Source organism: Pelophylax lessonae (genome assembly GCF_965119305.1).
Source record: "Pelophylax lessonae genome assembly, chromosome: 6".
Lineage (NCBI taxonomy): Eukaryota > Metazoa > Chordata > Amphibia > Anura > Ranidae > Pelophylax > Pelophylax lessonae.
The window spans coordinates 36,018,742-36,046,527 of record NC_138773.1 but is presented as its reverse complement, the minus strand read 5'-3'; the positions used below and the strand labels follow the sequence as shown (position 1 = coordinate 36,046,527).

General features: G+C 42.0%; 1 protein-coding gene across 1 annotated transcript in view; it reads right to left on the bottom strand.

Annotated features, from left to right (window-relative positions):
* LOC309558529 (uncharacterized protein) overlaps positions 1-18,398 on the bottom strand; it is a 34,294-nt gene extending 15,896 nt beyond the window's left edge. The window contains exons 1-3 of the mRNA XM_082261609.1: positions 18,304-18,398; positions 9,631-9,966; positions 5,503-5,562 (exon numbers count right to left, since the gene is read on the bottom strand). Of these exons, the coding sequence (XP_082117735.1) occupies positions 5,503-5,562; positions 9,631-9,966; positions 18,304-18,397 (490 nt within the window). The 5' untranslated portion in view covers position 18,398. The remainder of the gene's footprint in view (positions 1-5,502; positions 5,563-9,630; positions 9,967-18,303) is intronic.
* Positions 18,399-27,786: the final 9,388 nt, after the last annotated feature.

The window sequence follows — 27,786 nt, the reverse complement described above, 5'->3', positions numbered from 1 at the left end:
TGGACGTGTCTGGTATGTCTATGGACGTGTCTGGTATGTCTGTGGACGTGTCTGGTATGTCTATGGACGTGTCTGGTATGTCTGTGGACGTGTCTGGTATATCTGTGGACGTGTCTGGTATGTCTATGGACGTGTCTGGTATATCTATGGATGTGTCTGTTATGTCTATGGACGTGTCTGGTATGTCTATGGACGTGTCTGGTATGTCTGTGGATGTGTCTGGTATGTCTATGGACGTGTCTGGTATGTCTGTGGACGTGTCTGGTATATCTGTGGACGTGTCTGGTATATCTGTGGACGTGTCTGGTATATCTGTGGACGTGTCTGGTATATCTGTGGACGTGTCTGGTATATCTGTGGACGTGTCTGGTATATCTATGGGCATGTCTTGTATATCTTTGGATGTGTCTGGTACTGTATGTTCTTAGATGTGTCTGGAATGTCTTTGGACTTGTCTGGTATTGTATGTTTTTGGATGTGTCTGGTATATCTGTGGACATGTTTGGTATATCTATGAATGTGTCTTGTATGTCTTTGGACGTGTCTAGTACTGTATGTCTTTAGATGTGTTTGGTATGTCTTTGGACATTTCTGGTGTTATGTGTTTTTGGACGTGTCTGGTACAGTATGTCTGTGGACGTGTCTGGAATGTCTGTGGACGTGTCTGGAATGTCTGTGGACGTGTCTGGAATGTCTGTGGACGTGTCTGGTATGTCTGTGGACGTGTCTGGTATATCTGTGGAGGTGTCTGGTATATCTATGGACATGTCTTGTATATATTTGGACATGTCTGGTATTGTATGTCTTTAGATGTGTCTGGTATGTCTTTGGACATGTCTGGTACTGTATGTCTTTAGACGTGTCTGCTATGTATTGGGAGTATCTGGTACTGTATGTTTTTGGACGTGTCTGGTATGTCTTTGGACACAGCTCCCAATTTTCTGAGACAGGAATAAGGGACACCTATTAACAAAAGTATGTAGGCATAGGACACACCCCCTGCCACACCCCCTTAAAGGAGAGTTGTACAAAAAAAATGATTGGCTAAACCCACGAGTACTTTTTTTACCACTACTATTCCTTTATATTGGCTTTTGGAATCTACAAATGCAGCAATTTAGAAATTGGATGAAAGGTTTAGCACTGGGAAACACTTTGTGATAGATAGATAAATAGTGAATTTTATATACAACTATACAGATCAGACCTAAATGAGTGATAAATGAGGAGGAAAGAGGGACTTTGTTTCAAATCACGGACAGTCACTTGAAATCAGGGAGTTATGTCTTTGGACGTGACTGGTATGTCTGTGGATGTGTCTGGTATATCTATGAATGTGCCTGGTATGTCTTTGGACGTGCCTGGTATATCTTTGGACGTTTCTGGTATGTCTGTGGACATGTCTGATATATCCTTGGACATGTCTGGTATGTCTTTGGATGTGTCCAGTATCTCTATGGATGTGTCTTTTATTTGTATGGATGTGTCTTGTATATCTATGGTTGTGTCTTGTATATCTTTGGACGTGTCTTGTATCTCTATGGACATGTTTGATATATCTACCAATGTGCCTGGTATATCTTTGGAAGTGTCTAGAATGTCTTGGAATGTGTCCAGTATGTTTATAGATGCGTCTGGTATGTCTGCGGACGTGTCTGATATGTTTAAAGATGTGTCTAGTATCTCGCTTGAAATCAGGGAGCTATGTCTTTGGATGTGACTGGTATGTCTGATGTGTCTGGTATATCTATGAATGTGCCTGGTATATCTTTGGACATTTCTGGTATGTCTGATGTGTCTGGTATATCTATGAATGTGCCTGGTATATCTTTGGACATTTCTGGTATGTCTGTGGACATGTCTGGTATATCCTTGGATGTGTCTGGTATGTCTTTGGAAGTGTCTGGTATGTTTTAGATGTGTCTAGTATCTCTATGGACGTGTCTTGTATGTCTTTGGATGTGTCTGGTATCTCTATGAACATGTCTGGTATGTCTACGGATGTGTCTGGTATATCTTTGGACATGTCTAGAATGTCTTCAGATGTGTCCATTATGTTTATAGATGTGTCTGCTATATCTTTGGACATCTCTTGTATGTCTTTGGGCGTGTCTGATATGTCTATGAACTTTCCTAGTATGTCTATGGACATGTCTGGTACTGTATATCTTTATACTTGTTTGGTATGTCTTTGGATGTGTCTGGTATCTCTGTGGATGTGTCTGATATGTCTTTGGACGTGTCTGATAAGTCTACGGATGTGTCTGGTATATCTTTAGACGTGTCTAGTATGTTTTCAGATATCAAGTACATCTTTAGACATGTCTTGTAAGTCTTTGGATCTATCTGGTTTCTCTATGGACGTGTCTTGTATGTCTTTGGATGTGTCTGGTATGTCTTTGGAAGTGTCTGGTATGTTTTAGATGTGTCTAGTATCTCTATGGACGTGTCTTGTATGTCTTTGGATGTGTCTGGTATCTCTATGGACATGTCTGATATGTCTATGGATGTGTCTGGTATATCTTTGGACATGTCTAGAATGTCTTCAGATGTGTCCATTATGTTTATAGATGTGTCTGCTATATCTTTGGACATCTCTTGTATGTCTTTGGACGTGTCTGATATGTCTATGAACTTTCCTGGTATGTCTATGGACATGTCTGGTACTGTATATCTTTATACTTGTCTGGTATGTCTTTGGATGTGTCTGGTATCTATCTGGTTTCTCTATGGACGTGTCTTGTATGTCTTTGGATGTGTCTGGTATGTCTTTGGAAGTGTCTGGTATGTTTTAGATGTGTCTAGTATCTCTATGGACGTGTCTTGTATGTCTTTGGATGTGTCTGGTATCTCTATGGACATGTCTGATATGTCTATGGATGTGTCTGGTATATCTTTGGACATGTCTAGAATGTCTTCAGATGTGTCCATTATGTTTATAGATGTGTCTGCTATATCTTTGGACATCTCTTGTATGTCTTTGGACGTGTCTGGTATGTCTATGAACTTGTCTGGTATGTCTATGGACATGTCTGGTATTATTATTATTATTATTATACAGGATTTATATAGCGCCAACAGTTTGAGCAGCGCACTTTCAAAGACATACAAGACACATCCATAGAGATACCAGACACATCCAAAGACATACAAGGCACGTCCATTGAGATACCAGACACATCCAAAGACATACAAGACACGTCCACAGAGATACCAGATACATCCAAAGACATACCAGACACATTTATAAACATACCAGACACATCTGAACACATACTAGACATGTCCAAAGATATACCAGACACATCCATAGACATATCAGGTATGTCCATAGAGATACCAGACACATCCACAGAGATAGTGTCTGGTATCTCTTATGGACATATCTGGTATTTCTATTGACATGTCTAGTATGTCTTCAGATGTGTCTGGTGTGTTTTTAGATGTATCTGGTATATACAGTATGTGGATATGTCTTGTATGTCTTTGGACATGTCTTGTGTCTCTGTGGACTTGTCTGGTGTGTCTAAGGATGTGTCTGGTATATCTTTGGACTTGTCTGGTGTGCCTTTGGATGAGTCTGGTATATTTTTGGACTTGTCTGGTATATCTTTGGATGTGTCTGGTATCTCTGTAGAATTGTGTCTGATATGCCTTTAGACGTGTCTGATACATCTACAGATGTACCTGGTATGTCTTGTACATCCAGAGCTCAAAAGGTTGAAACAAGCTGACAGAATCCACCTTGAGCTTATTTCTGTACAGCCATCTGATCACTTTTAGGGGACTCTCGCATGTTTGCCCCCTTTGTGACAGCAATAAAGTTAGGTTAAAAGAAAAAAAAAAAGTGTTTAAAACTATAAAATATAATACAATAAATTTTAAAAAATTTTAAAAATGAAAAACCTCTCCCTGCATGCACATTATATTGGGTATCGCCAAGCCTGTGAGCAAGAGTGAGAGCAATAATTCCCTGTCCCTCATTGGTCATGGTTTACTGATGAGCTGTAAATTTAAAGCATTATCATCTGATAATTTGTGGGTGAAATTAAGTTTTGCCGCTTTGCGAGTGCACACAGTTTTGATGCTGGACATGTTTGGTATCTATTTACTCAACACTACCTTATCTTTTTGTGCACTACAATTATTTTTATATATTTATTTCTATTGTAAATTCAGATTTGATAAAAATTTGCACAATGATTGTAAAAAATTGCAATTACCTCCTTTTTTATTCTACAGGGCTTCTGCGTCCAGAAAATATCTAATGTTCGTAGACGCTTTAAGTGATTTTATAGCCAAAAATGCTGCCTTTAAAGCCTGCCAAAAGGGGAAGTTTGGTTTGTTTGCACACTCCCACCCTCCACTGTCACATTTGGCACTTTTTGGGGAGGAAGAGGGAGCTAGTATCTAGTTTTGACAGGTCCCAGTTCTGCACCTCTTCCTTCCTCCACAGTCTTGTGGGACGCATCACTGGTCCCAGAAGACTACGGAACTATTCACAAGGCTCAGCGCAGCTCGTGCATGCGCAGTAGGGAACCGGCTGTGGAGCCGTAAGGCTTCACTTCCTGTTTCCTTTACTTTAGATCCCGGCACCTTCACCTGAAGCCGATTAAAGAATCGACTTGGGTGAGGACATTGCTGGATCCCTAGACAGGTAAGTGTCCTTATAATAAAAGTCAACTTTTTTTGGGGGAGAGAGCCTGGAGTTCCTCTGCTGCCCTGGCACCCTCTACAGGCAGCTTAACTCTTCAATAAGACACAGGAGTTAAATCCAACACAATTTTGCTTCAGCTTACTGCAGTGCAGAGGACACCACCAACAATTGTCATAGTGGGTGGCCCATATGACTTCCAACCTCTAGGGCAGGGGTCTTCAAACTATGGCCCTCCAGTTGTTCAGGAACTACAATTCCCATCATGCCTAGTCATGTCTGTGAATGTCAGAGTTTTACAATGCATCATGGGATGTGTAGTTCTGCAACAGCTGGAGGGCCATAGTTTGAGGATCCCTGCTCTAGGGATTGGTGAGCCAAGCTGGTATCTTTAGAGGGCACAATTCAATGGGTTTTGGGGTCTTAGTGGCCTTCTTCATCAGGGCTGCTTTATATTTACCATCACTTTTTATCCCAGTGACAAATGCCACCAGAACAAATAGTGATGGCAGTAAGGACCTGCCAAAGGTTCTCATTCTTTTCCAATCTATCCAAAACTGGGGGAAAAAATTAAAAGGTGTTTTTAGGATAGCCTTCTTGATACGTTTGCCCAATCCTGAGAGGGGATACCATCTATCATTTAATGTTGGGTGGCCCATGTGGCTGCCAACTTCTAGGGATTGGTAAGCCCAGCTGGTATCGTTAGAATGCAACATTCATTATTCAATCAGTGTTAGAATTCTTCAACAAAGATATAGAACATAGTTCCCAACACACACTACTTGTAGGAAAGGATTTCAGAAAGTAAAAGAAAAGCAAGTGAGCAATAATTGGAATATGAGTCTTACCGTTCCTATTATTGGTCTCATAAACCTTGTTGGATAGATCAAGCAACTGGATCCTGTTTTCTGGGAAAGAGAATAAAAGTATAAGGGTCATCCTCCATCACATTAAATAAAGTGAATTGGTAATTATGTGTTGACTGTACAATATTCTATTAATTTCCAAAAATGTTCTCTTCAAGTAAGATGATTGTGGAAAGCCATCGTATTATCTAATTTATTTAATGCTTACTGTGTAATATATCCCATAATGGATCTGAGATTGAAGAACCACATCAAGAATAATTTGTCCAAGTACAAATTTATTCCATTAAGATTTAGGACAAAAGATGGAGCCAACACATTTTGGGAGCCTCAATTATGGCTCCCTTCATCGGGGCTTGAAAATGGGGAATGATACATGATGGGCAGAATAGAAAATGAGAATTTAACGCTTTTAGACAGGATGAGTGCCATTCTGTTAAAGGACTCCGCACTCATCCGGTGAACAAATTTCATTCTGGCCAGCATACATCTTTCCAAGTCCTGATGAAGGAGGCGATTTTGAGGCTCTCAAAATGCATTGGCTCCATCATTTATCCAAATGCACATTGGAAGAAATTTGTACCTGGACAATTGTTACTTGGTGTGGCGCTTTAAAGCTGAAGTTTAGCTATGGTCATTTTTACGTACAGTAGTTATATTGGTCCATCTTGGACCAATGGAAGTACAGTATGTACTGTATATGTCATACCTGTGGGATCCCTGTGGAAGCTGGGAATCACTGTAATAGCACTACTACAGCAATCTCCACAAGCTTTCGGGTCCCGTGCTGAGGAGCCGCCCTTCTACTTAGTGAACACAGGGGGTCACCTGCTGGGCATGTGCACCATTCAAAGAAAACTTAGCATTTTCTTAATCCAAAGCCCCGGGAAGCTAACGGTGACCACAGTAGTCTCAATGCCTACTACAGTGATTTCCAGCTTACACGAGGATCCCATAGGTATGGCATATACATACTTCAATTGGTCCAAGCTTGATCAATGTAACATATGTAAAATATCCATACCTAAACTTTAGCTTTAATCTTGATCAGTTCAGGCACCAAATTAAGGAAACTGTGGAAATCCTTTGGGGTAGAGAGGTTTAGAATCCATCCAACCTGTCCAAATACCATCATACATTTCTATACTAATAGTATAACCCTAGGGCAGTGATGGCAAACCTTGACACCCCAGATGTTTTGGAACTACATTTCTCATGATGTTCAACTACACTGCAGAGTGCATGAGCATCATGGGAAATTAAGTTCCAAAACATCTGGGGTGTCAAGGTTCGCCATCACTGCCCTAGGGTTTCAATGTTAATCTTTCCTCTTCAGCATTAATCTGATCATGACCATATTTTATGTATGCTATATGGCTAGTTTGTGGGCAATTAATAATCATACCTTTTTATGGTCCTAATGTATGTGATAGTTGGTTTTCCAGTAAAGGCTACTGTTAATGTTACAATATATATAAATACATTATAGACTATTGTGCTCTTCCAACCATAAGGTTGGTGAAGACCCTTTTCTGTTCCAGTATGACTGTGCCCCTGTGTACAAAGTCAGCTCCATAAATACATGGTTTGATAAGTTTGGTGTGAAGGAACTCACCTCAACCCTACTGAACTTCTATTGGGATGAGTTGGAACTCTGATTGTGAGCCAGGTCTTCTCACCTAACATCAGTACCTGACCTCACAAATGAGCACAAATTCCCACAGACACCCTCAAAAATCTTGCAGAAAGCCTTCCCAGAAGAGTGAAGGCAAAGTCCATATACATGGTTTTGGAATGAGAAGTTCAGCAAGTTTGTTGGTGTGATGGTCAGGTGTCCAAATCCTTTTGACCATATAATGGATGTAGTCATTTAGGCAGAAAAAAAAGACTCATGCCCATAAGTTTACAGTTCTAACAGAGGCAAACGAAACCCCACCTCCATCCCTGGGCAAGTGCAAGGCTTAATGAAAAAAAAATTTCATATTAGAGGGAAGACTGTGGTGTTTCTAAAACAGTGTTTCTCAACCAGAGTTGCAGTACAGGGGAGTGCATTTGGGCCCCCCTACCCTGTGCCTTGAGCATTGGACCCAGTTTGCTCTAGATCAGCGTCATGCGTTGCCATGGCGCGGGCCCTCCAGCACCATAACAACCAATGAGTCTTTATGGCAAGGACACACTACATCATTCATTGCTATAGTGATGGCAGCTGGCTCCCAAGCACCATGGTAGACTCTGATCCAGAGCAAATGGCGATCAGGGTCACCTCACAGCAATCAGGAAAAGGCAGAGACACTTATGTAATGGGGGGCCCGTGATGTGAAGGGCGGGCCTCTGATGTGAAGGGGGTCTCTGATGTGATCAAGAACCTCTGATATGATGGGTGGGGGTGCTGATGTGATGACGGGACTCATGTATAGGGAGCTCTAATGTACAGGGGCACGCCTGCTGTGATGGGAGGCTCTAATGTATAGAGTGTCCCCTGGGGTTACATAGTTAATCTGGTTGAAAAAATACACAAGTCTATCTAGTTCAACCAACATAGGTAAAGGGGACAAACACGCACACACCTCCAATGTGATGGGGGCCTCTGATGTGATGGGGGGATGCTTATGTAATGGTGGGACTTCATTTTGTTTATTTATTTTTTTAATATACAGTATGGGGTCAATGCTGATGGGATGTGGGGCACTCAAGTATAGATGGGCCTCTGAAGTATAGGGGGAACTCTCATGTGAAGGGGGGATTCTAATGTGATGGAGAATCTCCGATATGATTGGTGGGACTCAGGTTTAGGGGTGACACTTATGTAATGGGGGGAGGGGCTCATGTATAGAGGGGCCTCGAAGTATGGGGGGGGGCTCTAAGGTGATGGGGTCTCTGATGTGAAGGGGGGCTTCTGATGTAAAGGGGGTCTCTGATGTGATGGAGAACCTCTGATATAATGGGGGGAATGGGTGGATGCTGATGTGATGGTGGGACTCAATTTTGTTTTTTTTAATGCACAGTATGGTGTCAATATTGATGGGATGGGGGAACTCAAGTATAGGGGGGACTCTCATGTGAAGGGGGATTCTGATGTGATGGAGAATCTCTGATATGATTGGGAGGATGCCGATGTGATGGTGGGACTCATGTATAAGGGGTCTCTGGTATATAGGGGTGATGCTGATGAGATGGTGGGACTGTATAGATTGGCCCTCTGAAGTATAGGGGGTACTCTGTTGTGAAGCGGGATTCTGATGTGATGGAGAACCTCTGATATGATTGGGAGGATGCCGATGTGATGGTGGGACTCATGTATAAGGGGTCTCTGGTATATAGGGGTGATGCTGATGAGATGATGGGACTGTATAGATTGGCCCTCTGAAGTATAGGGGGTACTCTGTTGTGAAGCGGGATTCTGATGTGATGGAGAACCTCTGATATGATTGGGGGGATGCCGATGTGATGGTGGGACTCATGTATAAGGGGTCTCTGGTATATAGGGGTGATGCTGATGAGATGGTGGGACTGTATAGATGGGCCCTCTGAAGTATAGGGGGTGCTCTGAGGTGAAGGGGGATTCTGATGTGATGGAGAATCTCTAATATGATTGGGGGATGCTGATGTGATGGGTGGGACTGTAGAGACGGGCTTCTGAAGTATAGGGGGTACTCTGAGGTGACGGGGCCTCTAATGTGAAGGGGGGGGTCTTTGATGTGATGGAGAATCCCTGACATGATGGTGAGTATGCTGATGTAATGGTGGGACTCGTGAATAGGTGGTCTCTTATGTACAGGGGTGACGCTGATATGATGGGAGGCTCTCATGTATAGGGGGCTCTGGTGTGGTGACTGGGGGGTTCTGATATGATGAGGAAACCTCTGATGTGATGGGAAACTTCTGATGTGAAGTTAATTTCATCAAGGCTCAGTTTTTCCATTATTAACAATTATTTTTTTACATTTTAGACTTGGGGTGCTCTGGGATTTTGCATAGTTTTAGGGGTGCCACAATTGAAAAAAGTTGAGAAACGCTGTTCTAAAATGATAACCAAGGCTCTTTTATGTCTATTTTCCAGATTTTTTTTTCTGTTCGTTGCATTCAAATTATTAATTGGTTTATCCTTACTCTCTACTCGAAGAGCGTATTGGATGGTCTGTTGCGTCCCGTCATATTGGATCATGCAGGTGTAGTTTCCAGTGTCCTTCGTGGTGATATTAATAAGAATCAGAGAGAAGTTACCCACATTAAACTTCTCCTGAGGCAACAATGCCCTGGGCTCATAAGGAATCATTTTATTATCTTTGTATTCCACCAGGAGGCGCCCGTTATGTTCCCAGCTCAAAGACAACTGATCCAGATTGAGCGGTTCCTGGTTCACCACAATGATGGCGGTCATGACCACGTGTGTGGGCAGGCGAGGAGAGATGGAGGCAGCATCTGAGATGGACTGCAAGGCCAACACTGCAAAACAAAAGAAAAAAAAAGTGAATGGGTGCTGTTATCCTATTTCGGAGTTTAAAGGCCAACTACCAGATTGAGTTTATTTTTTAGAAGAAGACAAGCTCTGGCTGTAATACTCACCTTCAATCTGAAGCTAGCCCCTGCAGTACCTATTTTTCATCACAAGTCTTCTGAGATGACATCAAGCATCACTCAACCCAAAAGACTAAGGAAGGACTGTGAGTGTAGGGATTCATCGGCTCCAACCCCTGAGCTCGACAACTTGCTCTCACAGGAGACAAGGCAAACCTCTGCAGAGAGACCACTGCTTCCACACAGAGAGCAATGGTCCTTCTCTGCAGCATGCTGTCAGGGCACAGGCTTTTCTATTCAGGTTGAAAGGTTAATTGGCCCTTCAACAATAGATTAGCAACAGTGACATATCACATTATTCATATAAAAAGATATCCAAAACCATGGGCAACTAAAGAACTTACAAGGAGCCGCCCCTGGCGTCTCAGGTCCAGGTGGTGACGGAATTCCGGTACCTGGGAATTATTGTACATCCTGATTTGCGGAAGTATGTTAAACTCAATGTGGCCCCGTTGTTGGGTAGGTTCAAGGAGAAACTGTCCAGCTGGGTCAGGTTGCCGCTGTCGGTGGTAGGCAGATGTAATCTTATTAAAATGATCTGGAATCCACAACTATTGTATGTTCTCCATAATGCCCCTGTCTGGATACCGATTCACATTTTCAAACAGTTCAACACTGTCTACCGTGCACTTATATGGAAAAAGCAGTCTCCCCGAATTCGCTTGGAGACATTGCAGGAAACCAAGGATAGTGGGGGTCTAGCGGTTCCCAACCCATTATACTACTTTTTAGCCTCCCAATTACAGCATCTCACGGGCTGGTCACGGGACGTTGACGGTGACCCGGTCCGCCGGATACTTGTAACTTGCCTGGTGGGGGATTCGCTTGTGGAGTCCTTGGAGAGTGGGGAGCTGGGTACGTTTCCCCAGCATCCGACCCTGATTCTGATAGACAAGGTTTGGCGCAGGGCTCGGAGTCACTTTGCCTATAGAGGTTTCTCCGAGTTTTCCCGCATTCTACATAACGCCAACTACCCTGAGCTGGATAACCTTCGGGATACCCTGCAATGGGCCAGATACGGCATCCGATTTATCTCACAATTGTACAGGGGGAATACACTTAAGGATTTCCAGGCTATTCAAGCTGAATTTGGGCTACCTAACACCTTATTTTACCAATATCTGCAACTGCGGCACGCCATTACGGCGCAGGCCAGGGACTCCTCGTGGGGCCCTTGTAGCCCGGTTCTGCTCCTTAGCCTGGTAAATTCTACAGAGAAGAAGGGCCAAATTTCCTCCTTATACTCTTCCTTTATGGAACAGATTTCGCGAGCTATGACGTATAAATGTAGATCAGTTTGGGAGGACGACTTAGGGACGCTAACATCGGAGGAGTGGACAGGAATACTTGACAATGTGCTCAAGGTATCCTTGTCGGCCTCACAACGCCTCACGCAACTATTCATACTGCATCGTACTTATCGGACCCTGCAGCGTCTGCATAGCTGGGGCAGGAGGGATTCTCCATTCTGTCCCCGCTGCAAGATACATGAGGGCACATTGCTTCACATGCTGTGGCGATGCCCAAAACTACACCGCTACTGGACTGAAGTACTTCGCTCCATTAATACCATCTGGGGGCTGAAGCTCCCTCAGGACCCCAAGCTTTGCATACTGGGCTGGCTAGACGAGGAATTGTGTTTGAGGCAATTCTTAGGACGCTATTTCTTGCTCGCAAATTGATAGCGAGGAAGTGGATTTCCCCGTCTGCTCCTACTCATGCGGAATGGACGGAGGAGGTCAAATCTCTACTGGCCAGGGAGCACCTGACTTATCTGCATAGGGGGAGTCCCATGAAGTTTGAGCGCATTTGGGGGCCTTGGTTGGATGTGCCAGGCCTGGCGCCTCCACACCTGGTCACGAATAGATTCCTGGGGGGGGGGGGGTTGTTTCTTCGGCCCCTTGAGTTTGTAGTAGATCTTATGTTTTTTCATTTTAGGCTGGGTCTGGATGGATATGTTACAGGTGGGGGAGGAATGGCCTACATACTACTCTCTACCTGGTGGGGCGGGGAGGTTGTCAGCTGGGGGGGGGGGGATACCTCTGCTGCCCCCCCTGTTGATCAGAGTTTGCACCATCGATCACTATTTTTCTTATTTTCTTTCCTCTGTGTTTCTCTTCTTTCTTCTCTTTTCTCTTTTTTCTTCCTTTTTTGTCCAGTTGCATATTCCATATGTGATGGGGCCAGTTTTAACGATGCTCTGCTGGTCATGGATCCGATTGGGGGCACTGATGCGTGCACTGGTATGTTCTCCTTGAACCTAGGGGGATCCCCGATTCAGGGGTGTATTCTACTTTATGCATTTGTGTTTTCTCTGAGGTTGGGATAATTTGTCTGTAATTTGAACCAGTGTCAATTATTACTGTTTACTGTTATGTGTTATTAATACCCAGCAGGGGAGCACTGTACTGGATGTGACTCCTTTTTTCTTCTTTTTGTTTTTTCTGTTGTGTGTAATGTAAAAGTTTTTCTAATAAAAATTATCTGATTTAAAAAAAAAAAAAGAACTTACAAGGAACATTTATTATGTATCTTTTTTCACTGCAAAGTGTAAACATTCTCAGTTACAATATTTAGGGTCAATGTGCTCCTCATGTAACATAGAGATGCATTTATATATAAAAAAGAACAATGCATAGCTGTTCATCCTGTAAAATTGCACACTCACTTGTTCTGTGCAAATGGGGGCAAAAACAAATATTACTAGGCTATTTTCCTATTCATAAGAATAAAGTGAATCAGGTAAATGCTGCATTATGGCCACTAGATGGAGCTGATGATCATAGTAATAAAGCATTTTATTCCTATGAAGCTCCATCTAGTGGCCATAATGTGGCTTCATCTAGTATTCATAATGTGGCTCCATCTAGTGGCCATAAGGTGGCCATTATGTGGCTCCATCTAGAGGCCATGAGGTCGTTCCATCTAGTGGCCATAAGGTGGGTCCATCTAGAGGCCATTAAGTGTTTCAAATCTGGTGGCCATTAGGTTCAAAAAGTTCATAATATTCATAAGAATAAAGAGAATCAGGTAAATGCTGCATTCGGGCCACTAGATGGAGCTGATGATCATAGTATTAAGGTTTTTTTTTCCTATGAAGCGTTATCTAGAGACCGTAATGTGGCTCCATCTAGAGGCGATATTGTGGCTCCATCTAGTGACCATAAGGTGGCTCCATCCAGTGGCCATAATGTGGCTCCATCCCGTGGCCATAATGTGGCTCCATTTAGTGGCCATAATGTGGCTCCATCTTGTGGCCATAATGTGGCTCCATCTAGTGGTGATATTGTGGCTCCATTTAGTGGTGATATTGTGGCTCCATCCAGTGGTCATAATGTGGCTCCACCCAGTGGCCATAATGTGGCTCCATCTAGTGGCCATAATGTGGCTCCATCCAGTGGCCATAATGTGGCTCCATCCAGTGGCCATAATGTGGCTCCATCTAGTGGCCATATTGTGGCTCCATCTAGTGGCCATAAGGTGGCTCCATCTAGTGACCATAATGTGGCTCCATCCAGTGGCCATAATGGGGCTCCATCTAGTGGCCATGAGGCGGCGCCATCTAGTGGACATAATGTGGTTCCATCTAATGGCCATGATGTTGCTCCATCCAGTGGCTACGATGTGACTCCATCCAGTGGCCACGACGTGGCTCCATCTAGTGGCCGTAAGGTGGCTCCATCTAGTGACCATAATGTGGCTCCATCTAGGGGCCATAATGTGGCTCTATCTAGTGGCCATAATGTGGCTCTATGTAGTGGCCATAAGGTGGCTCCTACTAGTGGCTATCCTTTAAACTGCATGCACATGTATTCTGTGCAAAGGGGGGCAAAAGCAAATGTTAAGTTACTAGATTATTTTCTCTCCAGGTCAAATGTGTTTTTGATTCATAAGAATAAAATAGATTATGAATTACTTAAATCTGCACTAACGATTCTTAACTAGCGAAGCTGCTGAACACTAATACCTATCATACCAGGACATCAAATCTCATAAACAAAAAAAGTGCAGTGCATAATGAACAATGTGAATAAATTTGTGATATAAATAACATTGTTGGAAAATAAACACACTGTGATAAACATGAATAAGTGCACTTCCAAATGATTAAAAAAGAAGGTGAATCAAAAGTTAATATAAAGTCCCATATACAGTTCCTTATGTGCTTGAAAAGAAATCCAGGAGCAGCCAAGGTGATACTCAAGAGAAAGTTCACCCAGGAGGCTTACCGGAATGCCAGTGACCCCCCTTATGCAGGGTGGCCAAAACTGGCTTTTATGACCAGAGATGGATCACAAAGGGGAAAAAGGCAGCAGCACACAGAAATCCCGTTTGCTCTCAGCTGACCAGAATGTATGTAAAATAAGGGCTCAACATGATAGTGTGACGCAAGTGTGATAACGTAAAACACAAATCATTTAATAAAAAAAGTAATGCACTTACAGTATATAGTAAGGTCTTATAAACAGCATGTAAAATGCCAGAGAAGTTCCTCCAGTAACCAAACAGTAGCGTGTGTACGTGTTCCTCCCAACGTGTTTCGTCATACGTCACGTCATCAGGTGCCCCAATTTGTGAGACATTCACAGGTGTTTTAGTGTTTTAAATGCTTGTTGTGTGTAATTGAAATAAATGGGCTCCCCTACATACGAGAAACACAGAAAAGAAGTCTCCTCATTTCCAACAATGCGTCGCACCATGCGGTTTGGAGCTTGCCAAAACATGCCTGTTTACCGATGCTTCGGGGTGCCATCAACAAATAATGGCACCCACATATGTTTGCTGAAGTGCAGCGCATTTCTCTGTGTGTTGAAAAAAAAAAGTGTGAGTTTGTGCGTGTTGTCAAAATGCGTAGATATGACCCTAGGGCAGTGATGGCGAACCTTGGCACCCCAGATGTTTTGGAACTATATTTGCCATGATGCTCAACTGCACTGCAGAGTGCATGATCATCATGGGAAATGTAGTTCCAAAACATCTGGGGTGCCAAGGTTCGCCATCACTGCTCTAGGACATTGGTGCTCAACCAGCTGTTGCAGAACTACATGTCCCATCATGCCTCTGCCTTTGGGAGTCATGCTTGTAACCAGTGTTGCCTTCCTACCAGAATGAAATTTACTGACACAATGCCTAATATTTACTGGCACAGCCAAGTTTTTACTGGTATTTCCAAAAGTTACACAATTATGATTTTAACTGCAAATTTCAGTATTCTGGCTTCAAACGAACACAATATGCAAATAGTGATGTAATATAACCGCTTAAGGACCACCCCATGTACATATATTGGGGCAGGGTGGCCACTAAGCACAAAATCATGTACCTGTACATGATTCCTTTCTTTGGCTCGGGGGCACATGCGCCGCCGAAGCCCCACTCCTACTGTGATTGGATACACCGGGAGCCAATCAGCGGGTTCGGCGATGTCTGCCGGAAACCCGGCGATCGTTTAGGGGAGGAACGGAATGTCTGTAAACAAGGCAGATCACTGTTCTGCTAGTAAGAAAGACAGAGATCTTGTGTTTCTGCTAAACAGGAACACAGATCTCTGTATTCCTACAGTGCAACTAACCCCCACACAGTGAGAAAGCACTCCCAGGGAACACAGTTAACCATTTAATTTCCCCTGATGTTAACCCCTTCCATGCCAGTGTCATTATTACAGTAACAGTGCATATTTTTAGTACTGATTACTGTAGTAATGTCACTGGTCCCCCCAAAAGTGTCAAATGTGTCAGTTAGGGGTCTGATCTGTCCGCCGCAATGTTGCAGGCCCAGCATTTTTTTTTAGCACTGATCACTGTATTTGTGTCACTGGTCCCCAAAAAGTGACACTTAGGGGTTTATTTACTAAAGATGGAGAGGGCAAAATTTGTCACAATTATTCAGAGAAACCAATCAGCTTCCAGGTTTTATTGCTAAAGTTTAATTAAACAAGCTGAGGTTGGAAGCTGATTGGTTTTCTGCAGAATTCTGACAAATTTTGCTCTTTAGACTTAGAAAGTAAACCCCTTGATGTCAAATTTGTCCGCAGTCCCGCTAAAAATTTGTCCGCAGTCCCGCTAAATTGCCGCCATTCCTAGTAAAAATAATAAAAATAATAAATCAAAAGTCCAAAAATGTATTCCATAGTTTGTAGACGTGATAAATTTTGCGCAAACCAATCAGTATACGCTTATTGGGATTTTTTACCAGAAATATGTAGCAAAATACACATTTGCCCAAACTGATGAAGAAATTTGATTTTTTTTGTTTTTTTTTTTTATTGGATATGTTTTATAGCAGAAAGTAAAAAAATATTATTATTTTTTTTTTTTTTCAAAATTGTCGCTCTTTTTTTTGTTTAAAGTGCAAAAAATCGCAGAGGTCATCAAATACCACCAAAAGAAAGCTCTATTTGTGGGAAAAAAAGACATCAACTGTATTCGGGTACAGCGTCGCATGACCGCACAATTGTCAGTTAAAGCAACGCAGTGCCGAATCGCAAAAAATGGCCTGGTCAGGAAGAGGGGTAAAACTTTCCGGAGCTGAAGATATTTATTTATTTATTTATTTTCTCAAATATTTTTATTGAAAATTTGCAATTTACAAGGTAGATATTTTAGGCAAAAAAACATATTTCTTTATTTTCGATGTAGTAAGTAAGTAGCTTAGGGACAGGACTCAGGAGGGCAAGAAATTGCAAGGGGCGCACACACGTGAAACTGACTCTCACAGTGACAGCACAGATCACCGACACGACACCTCCCTTCCCAAATCACGAGTCACAGTGACGGTCTCTCTTCATGCCGGGTGGTCCCTTCAGTACACTTCAATCCCAGTCCCACTCCTGGCTTGCCTTGCTCCCGTCCTGCAGACCCACACACGAGGCTCAGGCTGCTCCGCTCGGCTCCCTTGCACCATGACACCTTGCACCATGACACCAGGCACCGCCTCTGCCAGACCAGCCAGTACCACCCAAACACACTGTAGCAGGCACTAAGTTGGCCACTCTTGGCATGCGCAGTTCCAAACCAAACAACGCAGCCATATTTTATACTGGCAAACTTTTCATGTCACTAGCAGGAGAAAAGTGCCCGTTTTTTTTGCTGACTGCCAGTAAAAATACTGACGGTTGGCAACACTGCTTGTAACTGCCAGCCTTGCAGTGCCATCATGGGTCTTCTAGTTCCACAACAGCTGGAGGGCCACAGGTTGCGTTCCCATGCCCTAGGGTAAGAATGGGGTGCTGCATCTCCGGAGATGGATTCCTATAAATCAGATATACAGGATATAGCAATAAAGTATCTCTTGGTATCTCCTATATACTGGATAAAGCAATAAAGTATCTCTTGGTATCTCCTATATACTGGATAAAGCAATAAAGTATCTCTTAGTATCTCCTATATACAGGATACAGCAATAAAGTATCTCTTGGTATCTCCTATATACAGGATACAGCAATAAAATATCTCTTGGTATCTCCTATATACAGGATATAGCAATAAAGAATCAATTGGTATCTCCTATATACAGGATATAGCAATAAAGAATCGATTGGTATCTCCTATATACAGGATTCGGCAATAAAGCATCTCTTGGTATCTCCTATATACAGTATATAACAGTAAAGTATCTCTTGGTATCTCCTATATACAGTATATAGCAGTAAAGCATCTCTTGGTATCTCCTATATACAGTATATAGCAGTAAAGTATCTCTTGGTATCTCCTATATACAGTATATAGCAGTAAAGCATCTCTTGGTATCTCCTATATACAGAATATGGCAATAAAGTATCTCTTGGTATCTCAGAGGTATACATTGTATTTTGATTTGAGTATCTGCCACTTTCAAGGAGAGAACAATGCAGGTTGCCATCACCAAATTCTTCCCCCGACAATGCTAGTTTCTTGGCTGCCTGGCTGAGTACATGACCCAATACAAGAATGTGGATAAATATGTCAGACTCTGTGCACGCTTGTTCCAGGTTTGTGGCCCTGAGCATTGTAGCCTATTAACATTCACAGAGGGAGGTAATAATGGTTGCCCCCATATTCCTTTATGAAATCTCCCTGTAATATCCAGGGGCCACATGCTCTGTGTGTGTATAAGGACAATGCAGGACTGTCAGGCAGCTGGAGTCAGGTCTCTATGTTGTGTTTTATGTTCATGAAGTTTAAGTGGAACTCCACCAAAATAGCTAAACAGATACTGGGTACTTACAGGTGAGGCAGAGGGGTAGAAGGGTCATGGGGGGTCTTCGGCACCCTGGATACCTCGGTAGCCGGTCCTGACCGCTCTGTCCCTTGTCCATCATACGCACACAGGTACGGGGCGGGCAGGACGGTCTCAGGGCTCAGCTCTTATCTTGCCCCCACACTTGCACTTCACATAGATAAGGTTTGAGTTGTCATAACCGCAACCGACCTTTTCTCTATCAGTATCAGACAGACCCATCTACCACCAAATATGACTCTGCGTATGTCAGACAGTTTTTATATAATGTTATTTGGAACAAACCCGGCTCCCACACCAACCAAAACATCCTGTTATATCCGATTACATAATAAAATACTATCTTCTCCGCAAATAACCATTAAAATATACAACAAATATAGCAAATATAAACAAAATATACAACAAATATAGCAAATATACAACAATTATAAACAAAATATACAACAAATATAAACCAAATATGCAACAAATATAAACAAAATATACAACAAACATTAATACACAACAAATATAAACAAAAAAATACAGCAAATATAAACAAAATATACATTAAATATATAAACCAATATAATCAAAATATGCAACAAATATAATCAAAATAAAAAACAAATATAAACAAAATATACAGCAAATATAAACAAAATATACAACAAACACAAACAAAATATACAGCAAATATAAACAAAATATACAACAAACACAAACAAAATATACAGCAAATATAAACAAAATATACAACAAACATAAACAAAATATACAGCAAATATAAACCAAACATATAACAAACATAAACAAAATATACAGCAAATATAAACCAAATATACAGCAAATAAAACCAAAATATACAACAAACATAAATACAGAACACATATAAACAAAAAATACAGCGAATTTAAACAAAATATACATTAAGTCCCCATTCACACTACCGCGACTTGTCAGGCGACTGGTCAGCCTGACAAGTCGCGGTCCATTCTATGCTACGTGAACCGTTCTAATGGGAGCGACTCAAGTTGCTCCGACTTAGAAAAAGGGTCCTGTACTACTTCGGGGCGCCATCGGAGCGACTTGCATAGACATTCATTATATGAAGTCCGTGCAAGTCGCGCCGAAGTCGCAGTGCACGCGACTTCACAGGTCGCCCCCCGAAGTCGTGCCGCGTTAGTGTGAACCGGCACTAAATATAAAAACCAATTAGGGAACAAATATAAACAAAATATGCAACAAATATCATCAAAATATACAACAAATATAAACAAAATATACAGCAAATATAATCAAAATATACAACAAATATAAACAAAATATGCAACAAATATAATCAAAATATAAAACAAATATAAACAAAATACGCAACAAATATCATCAAAATATAAAACAAATATAAACAAAATATACAGCCAATATAATCTAAATATACAACAAATATAAACAAAATATACAACAAATATAATCAAAATATAAAACAAATATAAACAAAATATACAGCAAATATAAACAAAATTACAAAAAAATTAAACAAACTGTTCAACAAATGTAGCAAATATAAACAAAATATGCAACCAATATAAACAAAATATACAACAAATATAATCAAAATATACAACAAATATAAACAAAATATTCAGCAAATATAAACAAAATATGCAACAAATATATTTAAAATATACAACAAATATAAACAAAATATTCAGCAAATATAAACAAAATATACAGCAAATATAAACAAACTGTTCATCAAATGTTGCAAATATAAACAAAATATGCAACAAATATAATCAAAATATACAATAAATTGAAACCTTGGGAGTGCTTTTCTTTTAGAAGTCCTGTTTATAGATACAAGAAAAAAAATTAAAATTCCTGACATTAGAAATGAACTCCGGGCACAAAAATATAAATTTAAATATTCTCCTCAATCTACTTTGTGTGCACCCAAAGCCTCTAAAAACCCAAATATTAACTTGTAAAAGTAGCAGTGACATCATTACTGTGCTGGATAATGTTTGTTTACAGAGCAAAGCTGTGGGAGGGGAGGGCCACCCCACACCCCACCCACTACATAAAATTAAAGGGGGGGCGGAGACAAGACCAGTCACCCTGCACAAGGAGAGAGGGCAGCAGTGACTGCTCTTTATTATAGGAAGCTCCTGCTCAGATCTGGTAGAAATACACAAAGTTCACCAAGATTCCAGAAGAATACACATGACTCTTGTATGTGGAGTTCAGATTAAAAATAATACCTGTGATTTGCCCATCTGCTGCAAACAGAGCACCATGCTTATAGTAAATATATAAATTCCCATTAGGACTCAAAAACTCACTTCAACCTACTTCTTTACATTAACATAGTAAATATATTGTATTTATATTTATACATATACACTACATTACCAAAGTATTGGGACATCCCCCCTTTACACACACATGAACTTTAATGGCATCCCAGTCTTAGTCTGTAGGGTTCAATATTGAATTGGCCCTCCCTTTGTAGCTATAACAGCTTCAACTCTTCTGGGAAGGCTGTCCACAGGGTTTAGGAGTGTGTCTATGGGAATGTAAAAACAAAGACAGAGGTGTGGGACTTTGAGTGAGGTCAACTAGACATAAAAATGTATTGAGTAATTGCATATAATATATAATATTTAATATTATGAAAACATTATTAATGAGGCCAGAGTTGATCCAGAAAATGCCCCACCCGAGGCTGAGGCATGGATACCATTCAACACACAGGGGCAGCAGAGAGGAGAGGACCAAGGATCGAGTGATATACAAATTTAAAGGCACTACTATCTATTTGTCTATTTGTCTGTATTTACTTCCCGGAATATCTTTATATATTTCAAGATTAACCTTTTGAGTATACTCGTTTAATTTTGTATACACTTTTTTCAGAAACTTTTTTGGCCCCATTGTGCGCCCTTTATTAATATTTCCTGGAATGGTGCCTTTAAATATGTATATCACTTGATCCTTGGTCCTCTCCTCTCTGCTGCCCCTGTGTGTTGAATGGTATCCATGCCTCAGCCCCCGGGTGGGGCATTTCATGGATCGACTCTGGCCTCCCCTTCCAATACTGGACTGCTCGTGGATCTATGACACTGCTTAAGGTAGTGTTTATTCCATCATATTCTCTATCTTAATTTATTATTTCCCCAAAAAGTATAATATTAAATTTTTATTCCTATTTTTAGATATATAATATTTATTCAAGCTCCTGATGAATGGACGGAGGTCTATGAAACGCGTCGAGCCTACAAATAACTCCTATCTTCTATTGAATTGTGTTACAATTTAAGATTGTTAGCACACACAGATTTTGATGTTCTATTGTATTCATTCAATTTTTGAGTGATCCATTGTGATCCTATAAACATTGTATTTATTCTGACGCAATATGTATTGTCCAAACGTTTGATTGCTTTAACTCTGTGTGTGGTCATTAACAATGTTTTCATAATATTAAATATTATATATTATATGCAATTATTCAATACATTTTTATGTCTAGTTGACCTCACTCAAAGTCCCACACCTCTGTCTTTGTTTTTATATTTATATATAGGGATGGAGGCAATTAGACATTTGATGTGGCAAATCATGTATACCTATATGTGTCTATGGGAATGTTTGACCATTCTTCCAAAATTGCATTTGTGAGGTCAGGCACTGATGTTGGACCAGAAGGCCTGGCTCACAGTCTCTGCTTTAATTCATCCCAAAGGTGTTCTATCGGGTTGAGGTCAGGTCTCTGTGCAGGCCAATCAGGTTCCTCCACCCCAAACTTACTCATCCTTGTCTTTATGGACCTTGCTTTGTGCACTGGTGCGCAGTCATGTTGGAACAGGAAGGGGCCATCCCCAAACTGTTCCCACTATGTTGGGAGCATAAAATTGTCCAAAATGTCTTGGTATGCTGACTCCTTAAGAGTTCCCTTCACTGGAATTAAGGGGCCAAGCCCAACCCCTGAAAAACAACCCCACACCATAATCCCCCCTCCACCAAATGATTTGGATCAGTGTACAAAGCAAGGTCCATAAAAACATGGATGAGACAGTTTGGTGTGGAGGAACTTGACTGGCCTGCACAGAGTCCTGACCTCAACCTGATAGAACACCTTTGGGATGAATTAGAGTGGAGACTGCGAGCCAGGCCTTCTCTCCATCATCAATGCCTGACCTCACAAATGCGCTTCTGGAAGAATGGTCAAACATTCCCATAGACACACTCCTAAATCTTGTGGACAGCCTTCCCAGAAGAGTTGAAGCTGTTATAGCTGCAAAGGGTGGGCCAACTCAATATGGAACCCTACGGACTAAGGCTAGGATGCCAATAAAGGTAATGTGTGTGTGTGTAAAGGCAGGCGTCTCAATACTTTTGATAATATAGTGTGTGTGTGTGTGTGTGTATATATATATATATATATATACACAGTACATTTACCATGTTAAAATAAAGAACTAGGGTTGAAGTGAGTTTTTGAGTCCTGATGGGAATGTATATATTTAATATATAGTCAATTTATTTTGGGCCCATTTCCCATTATAATTAGGGTTGCCACCTGTCCGGGATTCACCTGGACGTTCCGGTTTTGAATCATGTGTCCGGGTTTCAGTCCACCTAAAACCCGGGCAGAGTATTCAGACAGAAATGTGGCTCGGAGCAGGGCCTGACACTGTGTTCCCGGTCTGTTCCAATCCTACAGTGAATGCTAAAAAAAATTTGCTGTGCGCCGCTAAAGTGTTCGGGTTTGACTTGAAGAAAAAGTGGCGACCCTAATTATAACCCTCAATAAGGGGCTAGCAATGAGCTATAGTGATGAATGTCTGAAGGCAGGCGCAGGTATTCTTTCTTCCAGTAGGTGGCACTGTGTAACACTGCAAGGGAAGAGAAGCCTGTTAAAGCTGTATTAAAAGCAAAAACAAATATTTACAGCTTACCAATTCTTAGATGTAATGGCTGCATTCATTTTCTTTTTAAGCCTTGGTTCACACTATGATATGCATGTGAAGTGCACAGGAACCACTCCACATTCCTCTGCAAGTCACATGCGATTCAGTGCGGTGCAAATCGCACCAAAGACGTGCAGGCACCTTTTTTGGACCAACACTGCAACCAGATAGTATGGTCATTTCGTACCATGTGATCCAGTGCAAGCAAATGCACTGCGGTTGGGGTGTCATTAAGTTTGTATTGACACCCCCAGCGGATTGCAAGGACAGTGCGATTGAAATGCTGTGTGGAAAACACGCATAGATCGTAGTGTTGAAAATGAATTTTTGTTGAAGTGCTCATCAATTTGTGACAACTCCACATCCTTCAAAGTCCAATTTTCTGAGGAGAGATATGGGAAGGTCATTCCTTGCCTCCCCTTGTCCTCTCCCTGTTTTTATTGTTCTATATAGTATATTTATGGATGTGGATGCGGTATAGTTGTCCGTAGAACTGATTCATACAATTCATGTTAGTGCATCTAAATCTGCCTATAATGGCAGCGGCTGGTCGGCAGGTGGTTAATGACTAGGCCATTTTTTGCGATACGGCACAGTTGTGGACCGCCCGCCGCAGATATACTGCGGCAGGCAGCCCATTTCTAAGTAGCCCTACGTCGGTCGCGCACCTGCTGCTAGGGGGCGAGCGCACGCCACTGGCGGTATACTCCCGCCCACACTCGGCAGTGGGTCCTCCGATGCACAGGCAGGCGGCTCCAATTGCCGCAGGCCACCCGCGATCGCTCCCTGCTGAGAGAAAAGGACCGTCGGCTGTTGTAAACACATCTGACCGTTCTTCTTTCTGGAATGATCACAGAGCGCCTGTGATCCTTCTATATAGGATCACAGGTCTCTATGATAATTTCGCAAGCCCCTCCCCCCACAGTTAGAAAACACTCTCCTAGGCTCACACTTAACCCCCTGATCACCCACTGTGTTAACCCCTTCCCTGCACAGTGACAGTGCATATTTTTAGCACTGATTACTGTAGTAATGTCACTGGTCCCCCCAAAAGTGTCAAAAATGTTAGTTAGGTGTCCAATCTGTCCGCCGCAGTGTCGCAGTCCCGCTAGAAATCTCAGATCGCCGCCATTACTAGTATAAAAAATAAAAAAAAACTATAAATTAATCTTCAATCAAAATACGCTTATTGCGATTTTGTTTTACAAAAAATATGTAGCAGACAACAAATTGGCCTAAAATGTTAAAATAAATGTATTTATTTATTTATTTATTTATTTTTTGGGAATGTCATATAGCAGAATGTGAAAAATGTTTTTTTTTATTTTTTCAGAATTGTCGCTCTTTTTTTGTTTATAGCGCAAAAAATAAAAATCGCACAGGGGATCAAATACCACCAAAAGAAAGCTCTATTTGTGGGGAAATAAGGACATTTAGCTACAGCATCGCACGACCGTGCAATTGTCCATTAAAGTAATGCAGTGCCGAATCGCTAAAAATGACCTCGTCATTAAGGGGGCAAATCCTTCCGGGAACTGGTTAAAGGATAAGTTCACCTTTGGGAACATGTTACACAATCCACCCAATTTTAGGTTGGACATGTTCCCAATGTTGCAGCCGCCGCCCGCTGCCCCCCCCCCCCCCCCCATCCCCATGGCACACATGTCCACATCATTCATACACAGAGCTGTGCATGAATGAACTACAAGTCCCAACATCCTTAGTGGTTGTCGGCTCATAGTTCTCAAATAACTACCATGGCGCTGTGGAGCTCTGTGGTTATATACGGAGTTGTTTGGGAGCATCAACTTACCTGTAGGGGATGTATGGGCACACACATACACTGCCTACATGGCATCAGAGATCTCCTGATCACAGGTGAAATAATTTACAGGCTCCTAATAAAAAATTAATCAATGCACACATTTTTTAACCTGATGTGCATTTATTATTTTCTTTACAAAGGTGAACTTACCCTTTAACTGATCTGATGGAAAGTGAATGGTGAATGTCACTGACCTAATTGCAGCACCAGACAGATGTCTGTTACACCTGCTGGAAATAACATCCTAACCACCTTTCTATATGGCATTACCCTACCTGACCACTAGGGGGAGCATTGAGCATTTGCAAGTGACATTCTTTTTGCATGACAACTTTTTTTTTTTTTTTTTCTAGTAATGCAGTTTGTAGTTACTGTACTTTACCCACTGTAGATGTGTATTGGGGTTCTCTTGGTACCTTGCACTGTAGATGTGTATTTGGGTGCTCTTGGTACCTTGCGCTGTAGATGTGTATTGGGATGCTCTTGGTACTTTGCACTATAGATGTCTATTGAGGTGCTCTTGGTACTTTGCGCTGTGGATGTGTATTGAGGTGCTCTTGGTACTTTGCGCTGTGGATGTGTATTGGGGTGCTCTTGGTACCTTGCACTGTAGATGTGTATTGAGGTGTTCTTGGTACTTTGAGCTGTAGATGTGTATTGGGGTGCTCTTGGTACCTTGTGCTGTAGATTTGTATTGGAGTGCTCTTGGTACCTTGCACTGTAGATGTGTATTGGGGTGCTCTTGGTACTTTGAGCTGTAGATGTGTATTGAAGTGCTCTTGTTACCTTGCCCTGTAGATGTGTGTTGGGGTGCTCTTGGTACCTTGCACTGTAGATGTGTATTGGGGTTCTCTTGGTACCTTGTGCTGTAGATGTGTATTGGGGTGTTACATACATAGTTACATAGTCACATAGTAGGTGAGGTTGAATAAAGACAATAGTCCATCCAGTTCAACCTGTGTAGGTGTGTGTGGCTGTAATCATCTCTCATACCCCTGAATGTTCTGATCCTTGAGATGTACGTCTAAGAGTCTTTTGAAAGCCACCATACTTCCCGCAGAAACCACCTCTTGTGGTCGAGAATTCAACAATCTTGTAGCCCTAACAGTAAAGGACCCCCCACGTTGCCTGAGGTTAAAACGCTTCTCCTCTAATCGCATTGTATTCCCTCGAGTCCTCATGCAATCCCTTCGACTGAAATATTTAAAAATTGCTATCATGTCCCCCCTCAGGCGTCTCTTCTCCAATGAGAATAAATCAAGCGTTTGCAGACACTCTTCATAATTAAGGTCCTCCAATCCCCTAATTAGTTTAGTTGCCCTTCTCTGGACTCTCTCCAGCTCCAACACATCCCTCCTGAGGACTGGCGACCAGAACTGGACAGAATACTCCAGATGCGGTCGGACCAGAGTTTTATAAAGTGGAAGGATTATAGTCTTATCTCTGGAATACATCCCTTTCTTTATGCATGCTAATATTCTGCTGGCTTTGGCAGCTGCCACTTGACATTGCATGCTATTGCCTAGTCTATCATCAACCAAGACTCCCAGATCTTTCTCCATTTTTGATTCCCCCCAAGGGTTCCCCCCCTAACGTGTATTGTGCTTTTATGTTTCTAGTCCCCAAGTGCAAAACCTTACACTTCTCCACGTTAAACCTCATTTGCCAAGTCGTTGCCCACTCCGTTATTTTGTCCAGGTCATCCTGTAGGATATCTGCTTCATGCTGTGCAGTTATTGCTCTGCCCAATTTTGTGTCATCTGCAAAAACTGATATAGAACTACTGATCCCGTCCTCAATGCTGTTTATGAATAAATTGAACAAGGTTGGTCCCAGGACTGAGCCTTGGGGCACCCCAATACACAACTTCAACGCAAGGTACCAAGAGCTTGCATTGAAGTTGTGTATTGGGGTGCTCTTGGTACTTTGCACTATAGATGTTTATTGGGGTGCTCTTGGTACTTTGCGCTATGGATGTGTATTGGAGTGCTCTTGGTACCTTGCCCTGTAGATGTGTATTGGGGTGCTCTTGGTACCTTGCGCTGAAGTTGTGCATTGGGAGGCTCTTGGTACCTTGCTCTATAGATGTTTATTGGGGTGCTCTTGGTACCTTGCACTGTAGATGTGTATTGGGGTGCTCTTGGCACCCTGCACTGTAGATGTGTATTGGGGTGCTCTTGGTACCTTGAGCTCTAGATGTGTATTGGGATGCTCTTGGTACCTTGCGCTGTAGATGTGTATTGGGATGCTCTTGGTTCCTTGCGCTGTAGATGTGTATTGGGGTGCTCTTGGTACCTTGCGCTGTAGATGTGTATTGGAGTGCTCTTGGTACCTTGCCCTGTAGATGTGTATTGGGGTGCTCTTGGTACCTTGCGCTGAAGTTGTGCATTGGGAGGCTCTTGGTACCTTGCTCTGTAGATGTTTATTGGGGTGCTCTTGGTACCTTGCTCTGTAGATGTTTATTGGGGTGCTCTTGGTACCTTGCACTGTAGATGTGTATTGGGGTGCTCTTGGTACCCTGCACTGTAGATGTGTATTGGGGTGCTCTTGGTACCTTGCGCTGTAGATGTGTATTGGAGTGCTCTTGGTACCTTGCCCTGTAGATGTGTATTGGGGTGCTCTTGGTACCTTGCGCTGAAGTTGTGCATTGGGAGGCTCTTGGTACCTTGCTCTATAGATGTTTATTGG